Genomic DNA, 24,992 nt, shown 5'->3' on the forward strand with positions numbered 1-24,992 from the left:
TTCCAGGCATTAATTAGGTAAACTTTACCATAAAACAAAACAAAACAAAACAAAAGGTTAATAGCTCAGATAGAGGCTTATAAGATTTAAAAGATGAGTTGGCATATCTTGTGCATTTACCTCAAGATTTGTAGCCCAGTAAAGGAAACCCAGTATTTTTTCCCCAAAGTAAAAATAAAACAGAAGTTGTGGCAGGTTCTTAACAGTGTTTTTTTATAATCTTGGAAATAAGAGGATTGTGTTAAATTTTCTACAAAATCTACATTTCCTCGCAGGAAAGTTTTTAATTCACCAGAGAATATTTTATATAAACTCATTTAATGTAGGGATTACTTTAAGCACAACACAAAATGAAAATGCCATTCATATTTCTTAAACACTGAAGTATTACAGATTTTATTTTTAAAGTGGTATTAAACGCATGCTACAGGCAGAAGCAGCTTCTAAAATGCTGAAATACACAATCACAGGGGAAAAAAAAAATGCACACGTTTATTTTAATGTCCAAATCTTTCTTCCTTAATGCCAGGATTAGCCAAATTATATGTGAAGGAGACCTTTCCATATTTTTGCCCTCACAGTTTGCAGTTTTAGGGCCAGACTAATGTGGTGGCATGCCAGGCAGTCAGCAGGAAAACAGCAGATAATGGAAAAAAAACCTTGAAAACACCCACACTGTTGGGATGTGCAGCACAGCCCAGCATGAAAGCTGTCATATGGGCCCAGCTTATTAGTGCTGGCTCCGTTCCATGCCAGCAGGACCCAGGCTGGCTCCTGCTGGCTCATCCCCCTGTTCCCTCTGTGTTTTGGATCCAGAAGGAGCTTATTAGCTCAGGTGCACCGCCTTGCAGGGCCAGGTTTTGCCTGGGATCAAGTGGAGGCTAATAGGAGCCCGGAGCTCCCTGGAGCCGGCTGGAGCCTTGCCATGAGCAGCTGTGCCGCTGACCTGGCCCGGGCATCTGCTCAGGGCTCTGCCCGAGCATCCTCCTGCCCCGCGGCTGCCTCTGCTCGCTGCCAGCTCTGAGACCTCGGCTCCTGTGGGGCGCTCCATCCGCAGCCCACGTGAGCTGTCCGTGGGTGTTTCTGGGCTGAAGGTGTTCTAAAGAGTGACCCCGATGCCTGGAGAGGCTACCTGGAGCAGAGGCTGGACAGAGTTAAAGGAATAAAGTAGATATTTATTAAAAGGCCTTCAAAGGATACATCCTGGGCAGTACAGGAGCCAGGCCAAGGCTCCACCCAAGGTGGACACCCGGTCACGAGTGTTCACACTTTTATAAGTTTTGTTCCATTTATACATTGGGTTAATTGTCCAATTACAGCTTCAGGTTATGAAGTCCCATCCTCCCAGATTGCCCTCCTCAATTTGCTGTTTGTACTTTTTGGGCCTGAAGCTGCAATGCTGCCCTTGGTTCTCAGGCTGGAAAAGGATTGTTCTGTCTGACCAAACTGTGAGGAGAACTTGCTAACACTTTGTATGAAGTTCAGAGTTATACATTAATGCAGTACAGAATCTGGCAAATATGAAAGCTAAAACTTAAGCCATCAACCCCACCACTAAACCATCTCTGACTCTTTGGTGCCTTCCCCTTTCCCCGTGTTTGCCATTTGTAGCTTGGCTGGAGGGCAGTGAAGGTTGAGCTGGGATCAAGCAGGCACTGGTCAGCACCTAATTACCAGCTAGTTCATAATTACTGCAGGCATGTCTCCAGCTGGGAGCACTTGATGTTGCTTGACTATGACTATGTTTGAGGCATTTTGGAGGCTAAAATTCATGCCTGATCTGGATATTGCCGAGAGCTGTCTGCTCCAAACTGTTTTAAAATCAATAAAGTGAAGGTGTGTTCACATTCAATCTGCTGAATCATGCACAGTGTGTGAATTAATGTATCCACATATCTTTCTGTACATTTTACATTGTAGTAGTTTAATTATTTCAGGAAATCTGTGATTTATCTCAGTTAAATTAATAATCTTATCTTGCTCCCTTGGTAAACTGGTCAGCTCTCAGTTTTGGGTGTTAATAGAAGGGCAAATAACAATTTTACATTATTTCAGTAATGACAAGATGGGGAAACTGGATGTCTTCTACTCCTTCAATGATTTAAAATCTTCCTGTCATAACATTATGTATTATTTTTGGTATAAAATAATCATATTGTATAATATTATAGATGCTTAATAATTGCTAAAAGCAAGATAAGTTAGAGAAGAATAAAAAAAGCTTGTAATTATGTTAAGAATTAGTTTTGTTTTTCTTTTAAATCACTATGAAAATCATCTGGAACTTACTAGTTAAGAAGTACAAACAACCATTTTTACTCTGTTCCAGATACCATTTTTCTCTTGCCTTTAGGGAACATTAGCTTTAAGAGTGATTTGCTCATTTTTCTGAGAGTACCATGAGACATTAAACACAGGGCTGATCACAGCAGTTAACATTTATATTGGTGGTTTCTGTTGTCCTGCCAAGTCTTGCTGAATCCACAGGTGGCCTGAAAGTTTGGACAGTTTTCATTTTTTTTTTCCAAAAGCAATATTTTATACTAATGAATTCATAAAATAATGCCATTAAATATATTTTGTGATTTATTATCAGCATCCTGCTAATTATTTCTGTTTCCTCAAAAGATACTTACATTTTCAAAAAAAAGCATGTCTAAAAATAGACATGCCAAAAAAGTATATTGAGGGGACCCAAGTAATTTTTTTCCTTTGATATGGAGATTTACTTTGTACTAAGTGTTTGCCGTTTCTGGTCATAGCCATTAGATTCTTACAAGAGGAATCATCTATTTCAGAGAAAATGGTAAAAAACTGTCCCTTGTTTTTAAAATTAAATTTTATTATCCTAGACACCGGTACAACTCTCATTAGCAGATTTTCAAGCCAATTTGCCCATTTTTGTTTTGTGGAATCCTGTATGTCCTAGTTGTCATTATCAGTAATTTTGGAAAACAGTCCTTTGAAAAGGAGGGAGGAAAAAGCAATTTTATTTTAAAGTGTGACTCCTAGTAACATTTCTGAGGGTTTTTTTTATTCTCCTTTTCTTGATATCTTCTGATGTTATACACTTTATGTAATCTGAGTGCCTGTTGCTGCTTCATTCTCTTTTCCTTCCACCTTTCATTATCTAGACTACTTTTGTGAACATAAATTTCCCTCTCTGCAAAAGCAGTCATGTCAAAACACTTCCTACTAGCCACTGATCTATGGTGGGATTCTATTATAATCCAAGGGATTGCTCTTTTAAGAATCTCATTAAAGTCTGAACAAACAATGTGAAATGAAAAATCCTTCCCCAAGGCGCAGGGGCTGTAGACAATACTGCATTGCAAAGCTAGGTAGGTGAGATGATATTAGACAGGCGATAATGAAAATATCAGAAAGATTTCATAGCTAAAAATGTGTAACAATTAAGGTCAAGAAAGCGGCCCATATTCTGATTGAAAAACTTAAATATAATTCACAAATGAGAGAGCATAAACACAGAAAATCTTTCCTTATAAGGCATTGGTCAGAGGGGGTGTTTCTCATAGAGTTTTTGTACATCTACTCAAAACTTTACAGTGATCTTCAAAGATTCCCACCAAAAAGATACCAAAAGTTGGGTTTCAATATTATTTTTTAAGAAAAATAGTTCAAACAAAATATGTAGTTATACCAGCATGTTTGAAAGTTCACATTCTATACATATTAGTAATTAGTGTACTAGTACTAATTTTTCTGAGACACGGACATATTATAGGAGATCTTGCCAATCATTAATCTGTGGGTAACTTCTGTTAGTTTTTAAAATATTTGTATTTAAACACATAAAGACTGGTCTCTAGCTGAGTATTTAATAAAATTTTATCTGCAATCAGGGTTTAACTCAATTTGTCTTTCTGAATAGCTTTTCTTATGAGAGCTGAGCAGTTTGTTACTGTAGTTGTCTCCTGCAAAGGAAAGAAGAGCTTGAAAGCTCTTCTCCCTGGAAGGGCGATGGGATTAGCGGGATGCTCCAGAGGCAGCAGTGGAGGGGAAGTAGTATTTTCTAAAATAGACCCTTTGAAAATTGTTGTCTTCTCTTGGTACTGAGACTTTTAGCTGTGGGGCTCGTGGCAATTCCTGTGCTCTCCTGGGTGGCCAGAGTCTGGCACTGTTCAGAGCAGACTTGTGAGTTGTGCATTTTTTTTCTGTTTACATTTTTGGGTGGAAGGCTGAGTGGTTTTCTTTTTGATACAGAGCACATTACAAGTATTCATTGCCTCCATCCATGTACAATCTGCTCTTGTTTCTGTAGCTGTGTATTTGCCATGAAGACCCCAGGGGAAGGTAATCTAATGTTGCTGTCCTTAAATTAAAGCTTGAAAAAAGAGGTAGTTAATGTTAGAATTTATAGCTTTTGAATAGAGATACACACAACTTGCTTTTGTGTGCTTTGGTCAGTTAGGATTTTTATTTGGGGCGGGGTGCAGTTTGTCTCTGTATCCCACTAATGTGTAATTTCTGGATTTACTCTTAACACATTAACAAAGGGTTTATCAACAGAATTCATTCACCAGAAAAAGAGGAAGGTTCATCTGTTTGAGGATTACACACTGTCAATTAAGACAAATAGTTATTGGCTGGTGGGAAGCTTGTGAGCAAGTAATTACAAGAGATGTTCCCTGTTGAACCACCACATATAATCCATCAGATTTCACGTGATCTGGATTAGACTGATAAATTGAGTTGCATCCTTTGTACCTTTCTCCACTGAGGGCCTTTGCACTTTTAAAATTTTGTTTGCTTTTGCAGGTGAGGAAGAAAAAAAATCAAAAATCATTATGAACTGAGCTGAGAAAATTATGTGGAATCAAATTTCCTGCTTAACACCTGGTTGGAGGCTGGGCTGCCCATGTGTGGCTGGGAAATGCCATTTGCTCCCATCTCCTGTAGACCAGAGAATAATCAAAATGTGGTGATTGCCTCTTTCCAATTAATTATTTACCACGTAGCACAAGGCAGGCAGTCCAGGGAAGGCAATTCCAAGAGAGGGGCCATAGGTGGGTCAAACCAGACAGTGACTTGCTCAAAATCCCTGCCAAAGTGGTTTATTTTTGTCTGCTCTTCACAGAGAAAAGGTGAAAGTAGAGTTTTGAATCTGAACTGTGAAAACACAAGTTCTGGTACCACATATCAATTTAAAAATTCTATGTTTCACACAACCAAATACATTCAAATGATTTTTATATCTTTAAAATTAAAAAAAAAAAAAGAAATATTTGAGATACTAAAGACACACCAGTCAGAAAAGTCACTGAAAGTGCAAAATTATAAATTTTTTCTATGCTCAGACACAGTTTTGTCTATTCAGATAAAAATCACTGAACATATACAATTTGGACATAAGCATATCAACAAACATTGTCAATTCCATAGAAAAGGGAAGATATGATGGCATTAAATGCTTTAGCACAAAGGTGATTTCTTCAGTTTTCATTGGTGTAGCTATAAGGGGAAGTAGAAATGAATTTATGTGTGCATAAATAAATGTTGTGAAATAAATGGCTTAAATGTAAAAATATAAATATAATATAAATACAATATTAGAAATAATATTTTATATAAATATAAAAAACCCAGAATATAAAAAAAGCAGAGGACAAGAAAATCAAGTGACAGTAAATGGATACATCTGGGCCCTAATGGGTTTAAAGTAATTTACTTTTGTTTACTGTTGCGAGTTCTATGTGACTGTTGCCATACACATCTCACACCATGTAGGAGCACAACACACAGGAAAAGAAAATATATAATTATATGGTCAGGATAAGAAGAAGTCTTAGGCCAGACTGGAGCCCTTATATTTATTTATATTTTTTTTTCCTTTTTATTCAGTGTTTAGAGCTTTGGGGACAATATGGAGAAGAGAAACACAGGCAGAGACCTGTAGCACTCCTCTTGGCTTCAAAGGGCTGCTGTATTTTCCATAGATATGCTGGGTTTTGCTTTACTGAAGACAAAGTCAGCTCTGAGCTGAGCTTAAATTTCTCTGTGGTTCATTCTCTTCTTGCACTGACAGGAGTGGTGTGAATAGTGAAGATGGGCTTGATTCAGGGTATATTCACCCAAATTGCTGGGGCTGTTAATCTTTAATAGCCTAATAATAAAGTTTGAATTGTTTCTGACTACTAACTAGTCCTTCTGTGGTTTTGGTTTTTTTTTTTTTTTTTTTTTAATTTTATTTTATTTTTTCTTTTATTTTTTTTTCTCTTTTTTTGTTTTTTTTTTTAAAGGATAATTTTTTTACCTGGGCTGCTACAATGCCAAGTCAAACTGTGGTGTCTTGTTAGATGCAGATTTTTTTGCCTATGCCTTATTAGGAGCACATGAATAAGGACAAATACAGAATTCCCCTTATTCTACTAAGTCGATGCTTTTGTCAGAAATCTGTTTTAGGAACATTATTCTGAACTCTGTAGACCATATAATACTGGATTATTTGCAATGGTATACAAAATATCTGGATTTTTCTTAACAAGACAGAAATCCTGTAGGCTGGATCAGCGCGTCACCTTTGATTTAAAGGAGTGATTTTCTAAAAAGAAAACTTACAGAATGATCCATCTGTGTAGGCATATTTTGTGTGTAATAATGCAGTACAGTATCAATATATCTGATTTTTAGTGAGGATGAGCTGTACTTTGTGTTTAGGCCAGTCTATAAACATACATATATTTTCTAAGATGTCCTCTTTACTATGGGAAATTGGGTTGCATAAATGCAATGCAGTGGATCCACCAGCAAGCCAAACTGGAGCAGTTTGTGGCTCCAGGTTTGGGTTTGTTTATTTGGTTTTTTTTTTTTTTAAATTTCTGTTATTTTATTGCCTGGATAAACTGATGCAATTTGGTTCAGCTGTAGAAACACCCAGAACTAAAAGGTACCACACTTTGGATGACAGAAATGAGGTTTTTCATACCTCTGAGTGAGATTTAAGGCTTCATTACAATGTTTGCAGTGCTTTACCTGAGATTTTGGGAGCCTCAGCTGATTTTAGTTCTGCAGAAGCTGAAACCAGAGCCTGGTTACAGAGGAATCTGCCACACTGATGATTAAATTTAAGGCGCTCTGATACTGTCCTAGGATGCTGAACCACCCAGGCACTTTTCCCTCCCCATGTTTGGTTGAGTACATTAAAAGATAACCAAAAATGTTTTCCCAATGTGTGTTAGCAATAAAATATCTCCATTTACTGTAGGTATTTACATTTTAGAAGTATTTTATGTATCTCAGGCTACTTTTCTTCCCCTTCCCCCCACCCCAGAAGTTATATTGTAAAATGAATTTGGGTATGAGTATGTCATCAGTGTGGTGTTCAGTTTTTTTAATTAAAACCTTAGTTAGATCTCATTAGGCATCTTATATGTCATTAACTTATAAAGAAAATACTGCCTGTATTAAAATGTAATTTTTTTTAATGCATAACAACTAAAATTATTAATGATCTTTTTTTTTTTGATAGGCATTACTTTTTAAACATCTTTCTCTGTGGAAATCCACAGCAGCTGAAATAGCAGCACACTGTGTGAAGTACAATATCTATCAGAAATTACTGAGATGTACAACAACAACAATGACACAAACATTTGTGATAAAGCTCCACCATCTCTGCTTCAGCAAAGCAGGCAAACATCTGTACCCTGATTTCAGTGCATTTATCTAAATGTGTATGAGGGCAGAGTGCTTTGCACGTGGCTGGATAGGAATGCATTTAGGAAAAACAGATGAAACTTGGACTGCAGTTTGGTGGAAAATAGGTTGGTGGGGAAGTGTGCAGATAAGGAGGAAAATTTTTCTATTCCAGAGTGTTACCATCCATAGTTCACTCTGTGAGGTGTAAATTCAGTTCAGATTGAAGCTAACAGATACATAGATACAAAAAGATATAAACCCAGCTTCTTCCAGGCTGCATTCCATTAGTAACAAGTAAAATACAGAATATCCTGTCCTTTTTGTGTAACCTCTTGGATTGTTTCAAAATTTTTCACTGTTACTTTGGCCAGGCTCTGATCTGTACATCCTGCTGGAGATGTTTGTAACATGGGCACTGACTTCAGCAGTCCAAGTGACGTCTCCTGCCTCCTGTTTTGGGATAAAACATTGTTCCAGCCGCTCACTTGGAACCAGGAGATTGCTTCTGCAAAAACAGGCTATCAGCATTTATTAGCATGGCATTCTTCACAAGCCTAAGAGAAATGAAACATTTAAAAGGAGTGGAGCATGTTGGGTTGCTGTTTCCTGTTTCTTCTGACAGGGAGAGCATGCTTTTCTCTTTTACTTATATGTATCTATATCCATCTGTCTGTCTATCTATCTATCTATCTATCTATCTATCTATCTATCTATCTATCTATCTATCTATCCTTCCATGTATGTGTAGACCATGTAAAACTTAGTGTTTACAAATTCAGGTTTTCTTTTTGGTGGGTTTTCCTAACTGAGAATTGTTAGATTTTCACGTGTGAGCACTTGGAGGTTGACCGTGGTTTTGAAATTAACAGTGTGTAACTTTTGGAAAGGAAGCAAAGGGAGTTTATTGCCTTAATTACAGTGTAATGTTCATATTAAATATATTTATATTTTAAAATTCCAGTTTTAAGGAGATTTTAATAGAAGCTGGAGCTGATGAGGCAAAGCAATGCAAAAAGGCTGTTCCAGATGGCATTCATCCAGAGGGACACATTTGTGTATTGACAACGGTGGAAATATATGAAAAGAGAAATAAGCAGTGAGTATGAGATTGACAAAGAGAATCCGAGTGAGAATAGTCCAGGACTCAATCTGTTGTTGCAAGGGAAGGAGTAGCAGTATTCCCTACATGCTGTAATCTGATCCCAGGGAAAGATACTGAAAATAGTATTTCAGTCAAGCAGTAGGGGTGTGGAGAGTGAGTCAGCAGGACAGTCGTAGCTGAAATCCCAGAGTGGGAGAATGAAGTTTTGCAAAAATGGGAGAAAAGAGGGAAGATGAATTTATAGTGAGGGTCAGTCTTGAGGTGATGACAGAGAGATGAAGATCATTTTTATGGATTAAAAACCAAAAATACTCTATTTTGTGGAGCTTTAGATAGTCTCATGGATAATTTGCTGAGCCAGGGGTCTAATCTGGCATGATAGTGATTCTTCCTTGTGTCAGAGGATACTTTTCTTCAAGGGAACCTCTCTGTGAAGCAAAATGTTTACATTTGACTAACTGCATATAGTTCAAAAATTAATTGAAAGAAATCTAAAAAATACATTCAGTGTTTAAAGTCTTTCCCATTCCTTTTTGATGTTGTTTAAAGTGACACCACCAATTCTAGGAAATACCTTATAACTAGCTCAGGCAAAGGTTAGAACTAAATATTGTGTCAAGGAAAGCAGGCTTTTCAGTTAAAAGCAAATGCCAGCTGCTGCCTTTGATTTTAGAGAAGAGCTTTTCTTGCTAAATGCCTCATTATAGTGTTGTGTATCTGCTCCCCTTCCATTCAACGTTTGCTCAGGCTCCTTATTCTGAAGTTCCTTTAGAATTTATTATGTAGTTCATGTAGCCCAGTTCTATTTGGATATTTTGCTCCAGGTATTAATTTCTTCCTCATGTGCTTATTTTCCTCTGTTCTGTACAGAGTCTTCAGTGTCATGCCATAGGCACAGTGCACCAAGGGAGGCATTTTTTTCACCTCCCCAGATACCAGCCAAGCAAAGGCTCCCTGGGAGGACTCCTGGGAGCATGGAGAGCTTCATAAATTGCAGATTAATTAAGAATTGCCCTGCCTGGGAAAATAGATGTGCTGCCTTGTACTTCATAGCTTCCCCCTCGTATCCAGCAGGGCAGCATTCCTCATGCTGACTCTGCTGCCCAGAATATTGGCCCCTGCTTGGCTGACCAATTGTCCTTTGCAATTCAGATTGAAGGAGAACATGGAGATTTTGTAGCCACCTTCTGCAAGTAGTAGAGGATTTTGTTCTGCAGTGGAAAGCAGGTAGACTTTGTTGAAAATTTAAAAGAGTAAATGCAATGAATTAAAGTCTGCTGTGTGTAACTTGGAACTTAAAAAATGCCAGAGCTTCTTTTTACTCTGCCAGAAAGAGTAACAGTTATGTCCCTTATGAAGTTAAAGCAAGTCTGTTTTATAATGAAAATTGTTATGAGATGGTAGGGACATGGTTCAGTGGCTGTATCATTGCCATCTTATCAGCTTTCTGAACGTGCTATCCATCCATCAGCTGCTGATTCATTTTCCCATATTAAAACCACACGCGATGCAAAAAAGACACTGATACATTAAAAAAAAAAATCTGCTGGGAGAGTGCTTTTTTTCAATCAAAAAATGTTGGCTTTGTGTTATCCTAGTTTATTGTAGTATATATTATATGTATTCCTGGATTTTTTAGCATGTTTTCTTAGTACAAGAAAAATGAAATGCAACAAGATTTAGTTGCCAGAGTTCTTGCAGAGAATGAGCTGTTTGAGAAACCATTCTGAGCTGTAAGGCAAGGTGTGAACTTAAAGCACTGAGATTTTGAAGGGGGAATTTTTCAGGGGCACAAAGGGAAGGGAAGGTGCCCCTTCCCTGCTCTGCCACCAAAGGGCACTGGCTGAATGGTGTGGGAGGGTTTCAGGTGCTGCCCCAAGCCCCACACGGGCAGGGAAATTGTTTCGGCTCCACTTGGGAGTCCCAGGGCTGCTGCTGGAACAGACATGGGAAGGAAAAATGAGGCTAGGAAGTTCTATCCAGCATCAGTGGAGAAAAAACCCAAAGGAAAATATTTATGTTGATATTTGCTTAAACAGAGCTGTTTCTTAAGAGGAGGATGTCTTCAGTGTCATGGCATGTTGGATATGGCTTTCAGTTTACCCTGATGTAAGCTGCAGGGGGGAAATTATTATTACTTCATTGTACAGCCAAGATGGAGCTGCCCTCTGAAAAGAACCTGCTAATACAAGCTTGTAATTTCAATTTTTCACACATTTTTCATTGTGTTTCACTAAAAATCTAATCTACCCAATCGTTGCTTTAGGCTAATAGCCTGTAATACAGCATAGTGTCAAAAATGTCAAACTTAATGAAAAAAAAAAAAAAAAAAAAAAGGGAGGAATTGTAAATGAAACCACTTCTTTGAATACTTTTTTCCAGAAGATTTAGGTTTTGTGGAATATGTACTAATCAAATTTGAATTAAAAAGGGAAAGCTGTACAACCATGAGACTCTTCCATGGCTGAGGTATGTATTCAAGCTATAAATCTATTAAATGTGTTTCTGAGAAATCATTGATAGAAAAACTAGTAGAAGGTTTTATGCTATGCATGTCAGATATATTTTGCTGTATCCTTGTTGAGACTTCTACTTGACCTTTTTCAAACGAAAACCTGAAGTTTTCTGCCATCTGTTGGGCAAGGTGGTCGAATTCTTTGCCTTTAAAACACTTCAGCATTTCTGTTGGAAATTTAGAAAGAGAGAAGGAGTAGATCCTGCAGTATTCATGCTATTTAATTGCAATGAATAGTTTAATTACCTGACTCAGCCGTGTATGACAAACCCCTGAAATCTCTGAGGTGCCATAATGGTCCATGTGAGATGAAACACCTGCATGCCAATAGTTGGGTGGATTTGCATAACTCCCTTAAACAGGGAGGCCATGGAAAATCGGCAGCAGTGATTTAACAAGTCTTTGTGTTCATTGCTGTCCTTCCATCTCTCCCATTAATACTTGTTTTGTTTTTCTCCTTCATGCTACAGCAGTAATGCTGATGATGCAACCCCAGACAGTCATTTCTGTGTAATGGCTTTGGGCATGAAACGCTCGATTCGCACTCCTGAGCAGCTACCACGGGCTCTGCTCCCCAGGTTTGGATGGATGAGGCATCACAGAAATGAGGAATTTTCATAAAGTTAAGGGTGGAGGATGTAATGCACAGAGTAAAAAAGGAATAGACTAAACAAGCAGTGCAACTGAAAACGGGAGTAAGAACCTTTTGCTAAAGCTAAGAGATTTATTTGATTCAAGTCCTGCAGAAGAATAAGCAAGAGAGTAATATGAAAAAAAGAAAGAAAGTATTCTTAGTCTACCCTACCATATCTAGACTCTTCAAAACAAAACAAAACCAGGCTGTACAAAGTAATAAAGAATAACTTTTTATCTTCTGGACAAGGACTGTCTGGACTTATGGCAGCTTTCTCTTTAGTTATTTAGGTAGTAAATGCAGAAGAGATTATTATATGCCAATACATTAAATATTATACCTTTCAAAGCTTTCCAAAAGGTCAAGAATTATAGCATTGACAGTTCTGGTTTTTCTTTCATTTAGAATTTCACAACTTCCTCCCCTTTCCCCCTTCTGCATATGTGTTCAAGAGATTTTAAAACTTCCCTTTAAATCCTCTGTAATGTTCTTACCTAACACAATAAATGTCAGGTATCTTTGAAAAAGTTCTGAAAAACTTGTGTCACAAAATGAATTTTAGGCTAAGCAATTTGAATCTTTTTTTTTTCTTCATTTAATTGAAACTTCAGCAGAAAAAAAAAATCCATAAATAAAACCTAAATTTGCTGTTGCAATACACAAAATCATTTTACCTTGGTGAAAATTAGTCCATGTGCAGAGGAAAGAGCACCTGTCATTTTGCTTGTGGGTCAGAAATAAGGCATGGTGACTAAATGTGTGCTAGTTAAATATGTTACTGCCTTTGTGCCATTCTACTCCTATACCAATGTACTAGTTTGAAATCAAACCAGTGAGAGATCGCAAGTCAGAATTATAATTTAATAGGAAAATGATAAAAAGAATAAATGCAATAATATCAAAAACACTGACAGAGTCAGAATACAGCCTGGAACCCTGTTAGGGTGATGGTAGTCGTCCAGATGAGGTGGTCTTGTTGAAGCGTGATCCTCTGGAAGAAAGGGGGTCTGGTCTTCAGTTGAAAGTCCAGCAGTAGCTCCTGTCCTCTGGAAGTCCTGTAGGTAAGGGCTGTTGTGGTGTTCGAATTCTCAGCTTATATCCAGTATGGAATGCTTGGCTCCTCCCTCGGGGAGGAGCATCTCACAATGGGATGGTGAGTCATGAGATAAGGCCTTGATGAGCCATTAACAGAAAACAGTCCAGGAGGAAGTTATCTCTGAGTCATGCAGCAAGGCAGTGGTGGGCCCATTAACAGGGGACAATACAGGGGGAAGTTATCTATGAGTCATGGGGCAGGGCATTGATGGGCCCATTAACAGAAGGTAGCCCGGGGGGGGGGGGGGGGAGGCAGGGAGCACTGCCTCACCTGGTTTCAACAGTACATGAGGATGGTGATAGAATATACTGCAACCCAGGACATAATCCACCCCTTATTCTATTACCATCTACATAATTCCAAATCAGTACCTTCCTTAAACTCCACACACACACACACACATATATATATATATATACAATGGAACCTTACACACAGTTCTCACTTAAAATGAGGTCTCCTTGTGGCACACATCGGGTTTCCCCATCTTTCCGCATTACCCACCAAGTGCAACCAGGTCCTTGAGCGAAGACAATCCCACGGATAGGTTTGCTCTTGCCTGAGGTGGGATTAATCCAAACAGTCTTTCCTAACATACCTCTCATGTGTACCACAGGGACTTTATCTCCATCCACTGTGTGCAAGGGTTCAGACTGGGCAGGACCAGCTCGATTGATGGATCCTCTGGTGTTAACCATCCAGGTGGCCTTTGCTAAGTTCACTTCCCAATTTTTGAAGGTTCCTCTACCAAGTGCTTTTAGGGTAGTCTTGAGTAGTCCATTGCACCGTTCAACTTTCCCAGCAGCTGGTGCATGATAAGGGATATGATAGATCCATTCAATTCCATGTTCTCTGGCCCAAGTACTTACGAGGCTGTTCTTGAAATGCGTCCCGTTGTTTGACTCGATTCTCTCAGGGGTGCCATGTCTCCAAAGGACTTGCTTTTCCAGGCCCAAGATGGTGTTCCGGGCAGTAGCATGAGGCACAGGGTATGTCTCCAGCCATCCAGTGGTTGCTTCTACCATGGTCAACACGTAGCGCTTGCCTTGACGGGTTTGGGGAAGGGTGATGTAGTCAATTTGCCAGGCTTCCCCATACCTGTACTTGGACCATCTTCCACCGTATCACAGAGGCTTTACCCGCTTGGCCTGTTTGATTGCAGCGCAGGTCTCGCAGTTGTGGATAACCTGTGAGATGCTGTCCATAGTAAGGTCCACCCCTCGCTCACGAGCCCATCGGTACGTTGCATCTCGTCCCTGATGACCAGAGGCATCATGGGCCCAACGAGCTAAAAATAATTCTCCCTTGTGCTGCCAGTCCAGATCCACCTGTGATATTTTCACCTTGGCAGCTCGATCCACCTGCTCATTGTTACGGTGCTCTTCATTAGCCCGACTTTTGGGTACATGAGCATCCACGTGTCGAACCTTCACGATCAGCTTCTCCACCCGAGCGGCGATGTCCTGCCAAATCTCAGCAGCCCAGATGGGTTTCCCTCTGCGCTGCCAGTTGGCTTTTCTCCATCGATCCAGCCATCCCCACAGAGCATTAGCTACCATCCAGGAGTCAGTGTAGAGATAGAGCCTCGGCCACTTCTCTCTTTCAGCAATATCTAAAGCCAGCTGGACAGCTTTAAGTTCTGCGACCTGACTCGATCCACCCTCTCCCTCGGTAGCTTGTGCAACTCGTCGTGTGGGGCTCCATACAGCAGCTTTCCATTTCCGGTTAGTGCTTACAATTCGGCAGGAACCATCGGTGAAGAGGGCATATCGTCTTTCACTCTCCGGTAGCTCATTATATGGTGGGGCTTCCTCAGCACGTGTCACTTGCTCCTCTTCTTCAGAAGATAATCCAAAAGTCTCACCTTCAGGCCAGTTTGTTATAATTTCCAGAATCCCAGGGCGGTTCAGGTTTCTAATACGGGCACGCTGTGTAATGAGGGCAATCCATTTGCTCCAAGTAGCATCGGTGGCATGATGCGTGGAAGGAATCTTTCCCTTGAACATCCACCCCAGCACCGGCAGTCGGGGTGCCAGAAGCAGCTGCGCTTCAGTACCAGTGACCTCTGAGGCAGCTTGGACTCCTTCATAGGCGGCCAAAATTTCCTTCTCTGTTGGGGTGTAGTTGGCCTCGGATCCTCTGTAGCTTCGGCTCCAGAATCCCAGTGGTCGACCCCGAGTCTCACCAGGCACCTTCTGCCAAAGGCTCCAGGACAGACCATTGTTCCCGGCTGCAGAGTAGAGCACGTTTTTCACTTCTGGCCCCGTTCTGACTGGACCAAGGGCTACCGCATGAGCGATTTCCTGCTTGATCTGGGCGAAAGCTTGTTGTTGTTCAGGGCCCCAATGGAAATTGTTCTTCTTGCGGGTAACCAGGTAGAGAGGGCTCACAATCTGGCTATATTCAGGAATGTGCATTCTCCAAAAGCCTATGGCACCTAGGAAAGCTTGTGTTTCCTTCTTGTTGGTCGGTGGAGACATCGCAGTGATCTTATTGATGACTTCAGTGGGAATCTGACGCCGTCCATCTTGCCACTTTACCCCCAGGAACTGGATCTCCCGGGCAGGTCCCTTGACTTTGCTCCTCTTGATGGCAAAACCAGCCTTCAGGAGAATCTGGATGATCTTCTGTCCCTTCTCAAATACTTCTGCTGCCGTGTTCCCCCACACAATGATGTCATCAATGTACTGCAGGTGTTCTGGAGCCTCACCCTTTTCTAGCACAGTCTGGATCAGTCTATGGCAGATAGTAGGACTGTGCTTCCACCCCTGGGGCAATCGGTTCCAGGTATACTGCACACCCCTCCAGGTGAAGGCAAACTGAGGCCTGCACTCTGCTGCCAGAGGAATGGAGAAAAACGCATTTGCAATATCAATGGTCGCGTACCACTTTGCTGCCTTGGATTCTAGCTCATACTGAAGCTCCAGCATGTCTGGTATGGCTGCACTCAGTGGTGGCGTGACTTCATTCAGTCCACGGTAATCCACCGTCAGTCTCCATTCTCCACTGGACTTACGCACTGGCCATATGGGGCTGTTAAAGGGTGAACGAGCCTTGCTGACCACCCCTTGGCTCTCCAGCTCACGAATCATCGTATGGATGGGGACCACAGAGTCTCTGTCGGTGCGGTATTGCCGACGGTGCACTGTTGCTCTGGCAATTGGTACCTGTTGTTCTTCAACTCTCAGTAGTCCCACAGCAGAAGGGTTGTCTGAGAGACCAGGCAAGGTACTCAGTTGTCTGATGCCTTCTGTCTCTAGAGCAGCTATCCCAAAAGCCCAGCGATAACCTTTTGGGTCTTTGAAGTACCCGTTCCTGAGGTAATCTATGCCGAGGATGCATGGGGCCTCTGGACCAGTCACGATGGGGTGTTTCTGCCACTCATTCCCAGTTAAACTCACTTCAGCTTCCAGTACCGTGAGCTCCTGGGATCCCCCTGTCACCCCAGAAATAGAAATGGGTTCCGCTCCCACATACCTTGATGGCATTAGAGTGCATTGAGCGCCGGTATCAACCAAAGCCGTATATCTTTGTGGGTCAGATGTGCCAGGCCATCGGATCCACACTGTCCAATAGATCCGGTTGTCCCTCTCCTCTACCTGGCTAGAGGCAGGGACCCTCTAATCCTGGTCATGGTGCACGTTGCTCTCCTCCGGTGAATATGCTCTTGATGTCCCTTCAAGAGGATCACTCATATCATCATTTCTATACCTTCTGATGTTCTGGCCACGAGAGACCGGAGCGGCGCTGGCTCTAGATGAGCTCCTTGTGGTAGTTGTCCCTCTTTTTAGTTCACGTACCCGGGCTGCTAAGGAGGAGGTGGGTTTTCCATCCCACTTCCTCATGTCTTCTCCATGCTCCTGGAGAAAAAACCAGAGGTTACCTCGTGGAGTGTATCCTTTCTCCCTGGCTGGGGAATGCCTACTCCTAATAGCAGAGACTCTTGTTGGTTCTGGGGAGACGTGGTAAATTTCTTCCTTAAGTTCCTTTTTTAGTTTCTGATGGCCCTCTTCAATCAAGCTCCGGACTTGCTCAGCCAGCCTTGTTTCCACAGATGAGACATGGGTGCGAAACGGGGCAGTGACAGTGTCCTCGTAGATTCTTAGTTTATTGGCCAGGACACCCACCCTGTCCTCACCTTCCCTCCATTGCAGTGTTGCCAGGTAACGGGAGTACATCTCTGGTCCAAGCCGTGCAAATCTCAGCCACATCTGTGACGTGCACTGGACACCATCTGGGCTCTTAGGAAATCTCTCATCTTCTGTAAAAATGATCTCCAGCACAGCCAACTCCCTCAGGCATCGGATACCCTGTTCCATTGTGCTCCATTTTCCCTGGTGCACCTGGAGGTCTTCTTTGCAGAGGTATCTGTCCCTTACACTTGTCAGCAGTCGCCTCCAGAGGCTGAGAGTTTCTTGGGTTCTCCCAATCCCCTGGTCAATGACCACATCCCGGGACAGCGATCCCAGTTGCCTGGCCTCACTTCCATCCAGGATGGTGTCGTTTGCTGCAGCGTCCCAGATGCGGAGCAGCCAGGTTAGGATGGACTCGTTCGTCTGGCGGGTGAATTCCCTCCGCAGGTCACGCAGCTCACCTAGGGATAGAGAGCGAGTGATAATCTCTGGTTCTGTCTCCTCCGCTGCATGTGAAGGTCCTGCCTCACCCTCATCAGTCACTATGCGGACTGATTTGCTTTTTGATTTCTTTTTCTGAATGGGGGCAACTTCTACCGGTTTAGGCTGTTCTGGTTCGGTGACTGTTTGTGTGGAGGTGCTCATGGCCCTTTTGGTTTCTTTCTCCTCTGTGGTAGTCTGCGTAGACATGGACGCTGTTGTTTTGCTCTTGGTTCCTTTCTCCTCTGTGGCAGTCTGAGTGGACACGGATGCTGTTGCTTTGCTCTTGGTTTCTTTCTCCTCTGTGGCAGTCTGCGTAGACACGGACGCTGTGGCTTTGCTCTTGGTTCCTTTCTCCTCTGTGGCAGTCTGTGTGGTCATGGATGCTGTTGCTCTGCTCTTGGTTCTTTTCTCTTCCTCCTCAAGAAGACGCTGTACCACACCAAACAGTGCTTTGTTTCTAAGCATGGTGTACATGGTGCAGGCCATGCAGAGAAAACAAAACAGCAAGACTAGGCTGTCCTTGGCATCCAGAGAGAACTCAATATTTTTAAAAACTGCTGTGCCTGACCTGAAAGGCTGGAAGAAACCACTCTCCACTCTTCCCACCAAGGGCAGGGTGCGATTGCTGAGAAGGTCCCAGATGTAGCAGCCCAGACTAGGACAAGCAAACAAAATTGAGTATATATTCCGAATGGTATTCATTGCCTCACAGGTTATCATGCCATAAGCATAATAAACCAATAAAGCAATTCTCATACCATTCCCTGGTCTCAACAGGAGCAATACAACAGGCAAGTAGTTCCCCATGTGAGGGAAAATATAGAGAGCAAGATACAGTACCCATATAGACAAGCCAACCACCATGGTGGATAGGTTTCTGTTAATATGAAATTGCAATTCTGACTTTCTCTCAGGTTAATGCCCCACGTTGGGCGCCAAAATATGTACTAGTTTGAAATCAAACCAGTGAGAGATCGCAAGTCAGAATTATAATTTAATAGGAAAATGATAAAAAGAATAAATGCAATAATATCAAAAACACTGACAGAGTCAGAATACAGCCTGGAACCCTGTTAGGGTGATGGTAGTCGTCCAGATGAGGTGGTCTTGTTGAAGCGTGATCCTCTGGAAGAAAGGGGGTCTGGTCTTCAGTTGAAAGTCCAGCAGTAGCTCCTGTCCTCTGGAAGTCCTGTAGGTAAGGGCTGTTGTGGTGTTCGAATTCTCAGCTTATATCCAGTATGGAATGCTTGGCTCCTCCCTCGGGGAGGAGCATCTCACAATGGGATGGTGAGTCATGAGATAAGGCCTTGATGAGCCATTAACAGAAAACAGTCCAGGAGGAAGTTATCTCTGAGTCATGCAGCAAGGCAGTGGTGGGCCCATTAACAGGGGACAATACAGGGGGAAGTTATCTATGAGTCATGGGGCAGGGCATTGATGGGCCCATTAACAGAAGGTAGCCCGGGGGGGGGGGGGGGGAGGCAGGGAGCACTGCCTCACCTGGTTTCAACAGTACATGAGGATGGTGATAGAATATACTGCAACCCAGGACAACCAATAAATTGCAAAATGTGCTGTATCCCCAAATGCCCAAATCAGCATTCAGTGAAATTTAGTTACATTTGCCCTGTTGTTTTCATTTTTTTTTTGCCAAAAAGTAAAGGGTGGTATTTTGAAGAATAGAAATAAGTGAAAATGTTCAGTATGAAGATTCAAGCCATGGGAATAACAGTGTACAGACACCAGCAATGCCAGTATTCTCCACTGATGCCATTTCCAAATACACTTTGTTTTTATTTAACAAGGCCTGAAAATTACTATCTTCACTTTGCTTGGAAGCAATATCCAGGCTTTGGTCTGGAGCTTTGGTTTATGAGCTTACCTCCAACTCCCATCCCCATCATTAGTTCATCACTAACTGGGAGAGGTGTGAAAAAGGCAGTGATGAGGTTATTCTTAGCCATCTGCCCAAAGTGTCTCTTCCCTGGAAGCTCACATGTGCATGCACTGAGACACACACCACAGTGGCACTGTCCTTCTATAACAAGCTACTTAGGCACAACTGGATGAACAGGATTAAATGCATTTCTTTACAGACATTTATTCATGCTTATAGTTAGATGTAAACTCGTATCTTTGTGAATTTAATTCAGTACTACTGGATTTCCACAGTGAAAAGTTTTTGTTTGCTTTAAAATAGAGCTGGCTGCATTTTCTGTAAGTTTAGAAATGTTTTTATTTGGTTAAAGGGCATGCTCTTTAGGAGTTTTTTTGGGGGAGGGAATGTTGTTCCACAACAATGTTGCTTCATCATGTGAAGGTAACCCACCTTCTTAACCAACAGGCATTCTCCTGTTAAATAACTCAGTTTATGGTCAATAGCCTACCAAACAAATTGCCTGGTTTTCCATTTTAATGACAGATTTCCTTTAGCCTTTGCTAAAAAGGAAGGGGGTTGATGCAATGATTTCTACATCCTTCAGTCCATTAAAATGTTAACAGCATTACTCAGGTACCGCTTTCCAGCGTTACTTATGGTGGTATCAAAATGTTATATTCATGAAGAGCTGCTTAATAAATCCCTTTGACTCAGGTGAAGTCAGGGTGACTCAGCATCTGTGGCAAACTGGCTTTAAAATGTGCCTGGGGCTGTGTGTTTATGTATGGGATGTCAGAAGCCTAATCCATGCCAAATCCATGAATCATTACATGATGGTATTTTAACCCATTTTCTACTAATTAGTACATGAGCATTTTCACATGAAATGCATCTTTTAAGTGAAATCAATCTACTGGAGTCTATTATAGACTGTCAAAGGGAAAAAAAAAATAAAAAAAAAATTGGATACTGTGGGGTTTTTAGGTTGATGTTTTTGTTTGGTTGTTTTTTGGATTAATTTCTGTGGGTTTTTTTGAGAAATTGTGGTCTAAAATTAAGAGCCTCTTTCCTCTATAGTACTTTGTAGCAGGAATGGGAAAAAAACAATTGAAAGAACTGTGAGGTTCATGTTTTGACTGGGCCAAAACCTTCACGTTTTCTTAACAACAGAACAAAAAAACCTAGTGTGAATAAAAAGGAATTTGAACCTAAACCAAAATCTTAATATTATACTTTGAATGCTTGCCTTTTAAAACATAAATTTAAGACGATTCCAAAAAGAAGTTTTATTTTAAAAAGGTAGTTGTCGTTTTTCTTATGTTGGTTTAAAAAATTGATATGAAAGGTTAAAAGCAAAGAGTAACTTTCTGTCTGTAAAGGATAACTTAATTCTCATCAGAACTATCTTAGTCTCAGGAGGCAAATATAGTTATCATTGAATTCCTGTCTGTACAGTTCTTGACAAGTATTGATGCTCTTCAATTTATTCATAGTTCTTTCTAGTTCTTCATGGAATTTCTTTCAGGTATAATCAATGTATCCATGATCACACCATACACAAATCTGTTGCAATGTAGAAAAAAAGATGAAAGTAGAAATAACAAATTCTTTAATTTTTCCACAGCTGTGAACAGTGGTAACAGAACAATTAAACTGTGATAGCCATAGTGCATCCAACAAGAGAATCAATCAAAGGTTGATCAGCACCAATGTGTTTGTGTGTATATTGTCAGTGTTTCAATTGAAAAATAAAAATTTGTGTATGTGTGTGTATACATATATATATATATATATATATGCTTATACTATGGGGGCATTTTTGTGTTACAACCATTGTGCTGTTGGGAAGAACATCTGAAATTAATTTGGCAAGTGTGGAAGTATTTAAAAGCTGAGCTAAAAAAATAATTTTCCTTCTCAAATAAAAAAAAACCAACAACAAAACAACAGAAAAAAAAACAAGCAAAGAAAATTTGGTGTTATGTTTGTATAAAGTACTCATTAAGTTTCCTTTTAAATATGGACTCAAATGCAGCTTGAGAATGTCTTCAGTCATTTTTCTGAAATCACTACTGCAAAGACATAGATGTTTCCTACTGGTTCTTCTTTTGAAAAATATTTTTGAGTCAATTTCTTTCAGAAGGGTGGGATTTATTCTTAGATCTGAATTAAGTTTTGGGATGAAGAGAAGGAAAGTTGATTTTCTGCCTAAAGTACAAGATGCAGAATGGAGGTTCTGTTGGGGTTTTTTTATATTAACTTACATGATATGGTTTAACTTGATAGTCATGCCAACAAGATGCCATTTACAGCTGTTTAGAAGTCACTTTATGATACTAAAATCTTGGTACAGGACCACATAATTTCAAGAACAAAGGCTCATAAGTGTCATGGAGTATTCTTTTCACTATGTATGATGCATAGAATGTCCAGTTATAAAACTGTATGTATTACAAAGTATATGTAAGAAAGTACAAATTATAAATACACCCTTTTAATGTATGAGTGTCATGATGTGGGTCTGTTCTGGAGGATCAGAGTGATGATTTTTTTATTTGGTTCAGTGGTGATCACTGAGTGGGAGACTTGAGGTGAGGATAAGATGCTGCAAGGCCTTTGTGCATTTTGGGGTGCTGGAGACTTGGTTGAGGTGTTGTCACCCTTGGATCAATTGAGTTATTCTCCTGCAAAAGTGTTGGCAGAATATGAGTTTAGAGACAGGCTGAGATGTGTTAAATGAAATTGCAAGTAATTGTGCCACTACTTAAATCAATTATCAAATCCAATGGTTGTGAAATTCTGTTCTTCTATTGATTTCAGGGACTTTGGTGAGATACTATGTTCAAAATAACCTGGGAACAAAACCCCAACATATTCAGGTGCTTCTTACTATTAAGGATAAAATATTTTGTAACTTGAGGGATTAAGGCAAAAATTTCTTTATTTCTCTCAGGTCTTCACTTGTATCATCTAAGAGAGAAAGCATTATAAATTTATTATAACTGTGAAGAGGCATTAAATTAACCAGTAATTTCTCTCTTCTATTACAATCATTTATCTATTTCTTTCAGCTCTGTTTAAACCTTTAATTTCATTTTTGAATAAGTAAATAAACATAGTTTTTTAAGATTTTTAATTTTTTGGGTTCTTGATGTTGTGTTTAATGCACTGTATTTCAAGCCATTTTGAAAGGCTTGGGGTTTTTTAATTTTTATTTTTCCAACAGTGCTTTCAGAAATACATGTTACATGCCCAAATGCGCATAAGAAATGGATGAGAAATATTTTTACTTTTTAATGAGAATGGGCTGTGAAATATTTATAGTTAAAATTTTTATACCAGACATTCACAATGTGGGGTTATTTTTTTTTTTACTCTTCTCAAATATGTAATGCACTAATTTCTTGGTGTCAGGAATTATAAAAGACCAGGCATCATTACATTGTCAAAAATGGCAAACTACAGGCTTTGGGAAATCTTCAGTTCTAGGGAGAAGGATCTTCTTTACAAAGAACTGGAGCTTGTTCTGGGAAGAATGAGCCAATTGTTTCTTCCCTCCTGGACTTCCACTGTTCGATAGTTTGGGTGATATTCAGAAATTAGAGTCTGCATGTACAGCATTAGAAGTAGGGAAAGAAATGACAGTATAACAGCATTAGAAAGCCAGGGGGCTGTGTGGGGAGAAAATCTTAGATTAAGCGAAGAAACTCAGGATTTTTGCCGTATTCTCAATTTTATTCATTCACCTTCTCAAGTCTGGTATGTCACTGCTTCTCAGGTGTTCCTATTTATTTATATATTGTTTTATAAACATAAGGGCTAGGTGAAAGTTGCCTGAGAAGAAGATGAGATTTAAGCTGGCACAGAGAAAGCATAAGTAGTCTGTAAAGGATATTTACAATAAATAAACATTTTAGGTGCTCTAACATTATATATGTGTAAATAAAGTCTGTGTTTCTGTAGCACATCTATGAACCTGAATAGTCAGAACAGCATTGAATCATTCAGAGACTGAATTTTTTCCTTCATAACAATACCCTGTTTTGTATGAATTCTCATTCTCCCTGTGACCAATGCATGCACTGGTGATTCTTTTTTTGAGATTTAGCTGAGATAGAAAGGTATTGCTGAGATAGACAAAAATGAAAGGTGTTAGAAAAATATGTGGAATTTCAGGGTTATAGAACAGCCTCTCTAAACTCCAGGAAGATTAAAGTTGAAGAAGAAATACAAATCCTAATCAGGTTTCATCTCAATATTTCTTGTCTATGGTAGAAGTACTGAGAAACATTTCAAAACAATACTTTAGTCTTTTGGTTGCCCTCTAGTCTTCTAAAGATGAATCATGAACATTAGTGGCTCTTGCTAAAATTAAAGTATTGGTGCTATTTTGTTCAACAAAATATAGTTTGGACATTTTCTTCTGGTTGTAGATAGTTTAGAAATAGCATGTTCAGGCTCCATTCTTCCTGTACCCCAAGTTTGCTTGTAAAAAAGGGTACAGAGCAATTTTAAACAATGAACTCATAACATCTGTTGAACTTTTTTTTTTTTTTTTTACTGTCTTCTCTACCTCCTGTTTTCTTTTTTGTGTGTTTTTTTCTTTTCTTCCTGCATATCCTGGAGGTCAAGGTACATTAGTGTCTGCTAGGAAACATCAGAAGAAGATTTTTCCTGAATGCTTGTTGAGTCAGATTAAAGATTGTTTCTGTGGGGCTGCAGTAGCCTCAGGTCAGCTCCTCCTGATGAGATTTATAGGATGTTCTCCTGCATCTTCCCATTAAACCCGCTGTGCTGACATGGTGTCACAGACAGAATCAAATGGGGGTGTGTGAGAGCCACCACAGCTGGTTTTTGTCTGAAATTCACAATTCAGCTGACCCTGGGCTTCACTCCTACACACTCATGAGGTGTCTGGGCAGCATTGACAGAGCACTGCTCAGGCTGTGGCCATTGGGTTTATTTGGCAAGGAGTCACTTGCTCTGGCTCCTGGATGGAGCAGTTTTATCTTGTTTCAGCTGACAACTTTCTCTTGTGCTTGCATAATCAGAGTAATTAACTGGGTGCCTGCTTCAGAGTTTCAAGACTCTCTCTTGGAGTTCAGTTATTTTAAAATTTGAGAACTTGCAGAGGGACAAAATACCAGCAGAAAGCGTTGTGGTTACTGCTGTGCGTGCCACTTCAGTTGTCATCATCATCATCATCATCATCATCATCATCATCATCTGGTGGTATGTGGTCTCCAGGTTTTGTGAAAGCATTTTCCTGTGGGGTACTGAAGTCAGCACCACATGAACTGCAGCAAGAGATAATTCTAATGAAAGGGTGTACGATGATATGTCTAATTATGCCAGTAGTGCTGTCTGTAAGAGAACTCGTGAGAAATCTTGTCTTCTTTGTACAATTTTTTAATGTAATGGTTATTTCTAAAATGCAGTCTCATAGTTTTATAAATTGGGGATAGCCACTTGGTAGGATTAGCAGAGAGAA

The 24,992-nt window shown here is 40.3% G+C and overlaps 2 protein-coding genes across 4 annotated transcripts in view; one reads left to right on the plus strand and one right to left on the minus strand.

Annotated features, from left to right (window-relative positions):
- The window catches only part of CADM2 (cell adhesion molecule 2), a 579,337-nt gene that overhangs the window by 164,295 nt on the left and 390,050 nt on the right, over positions 1-24,992 (plus strand). The gene's annotated exons all lie outside the window — the stretch shown is intronic.
- LOC147654429 (uncharacterized) lies at positions 827-18,833 on the minus strand. The gene is made up of 3 exons (XM_086879446.1): positions 18,669-18,833; positions 17,452-18,277; positions 827-1,099 (listed from the first exon to the last, which is right to left on the minus strand). The coding sequence occupies exons 2-3, from the start codon at positions 18,106-18,108 to the stop codon at positions 827-829; spliced, it is 930 nt and encodes a 309-aa protein (XP_086735572.1). The 5' UTR covers positions 18,109-18,277; positions 18,669-18,833.

This window comes from Cyanistes caeruleus, chromosome 3 (assembly GCF_971803275.1).
Source record: "Cyanistes caeruleus chromosome 3, bCyaCae1.hap1.1, whole genome shotgun sequence".
Lineage (NCBI taxonomy): Eukaryota > Metazoa > Chordata > Aves > Passeriformes > Paridae > Cyanistes > Cyanistes caeruleus.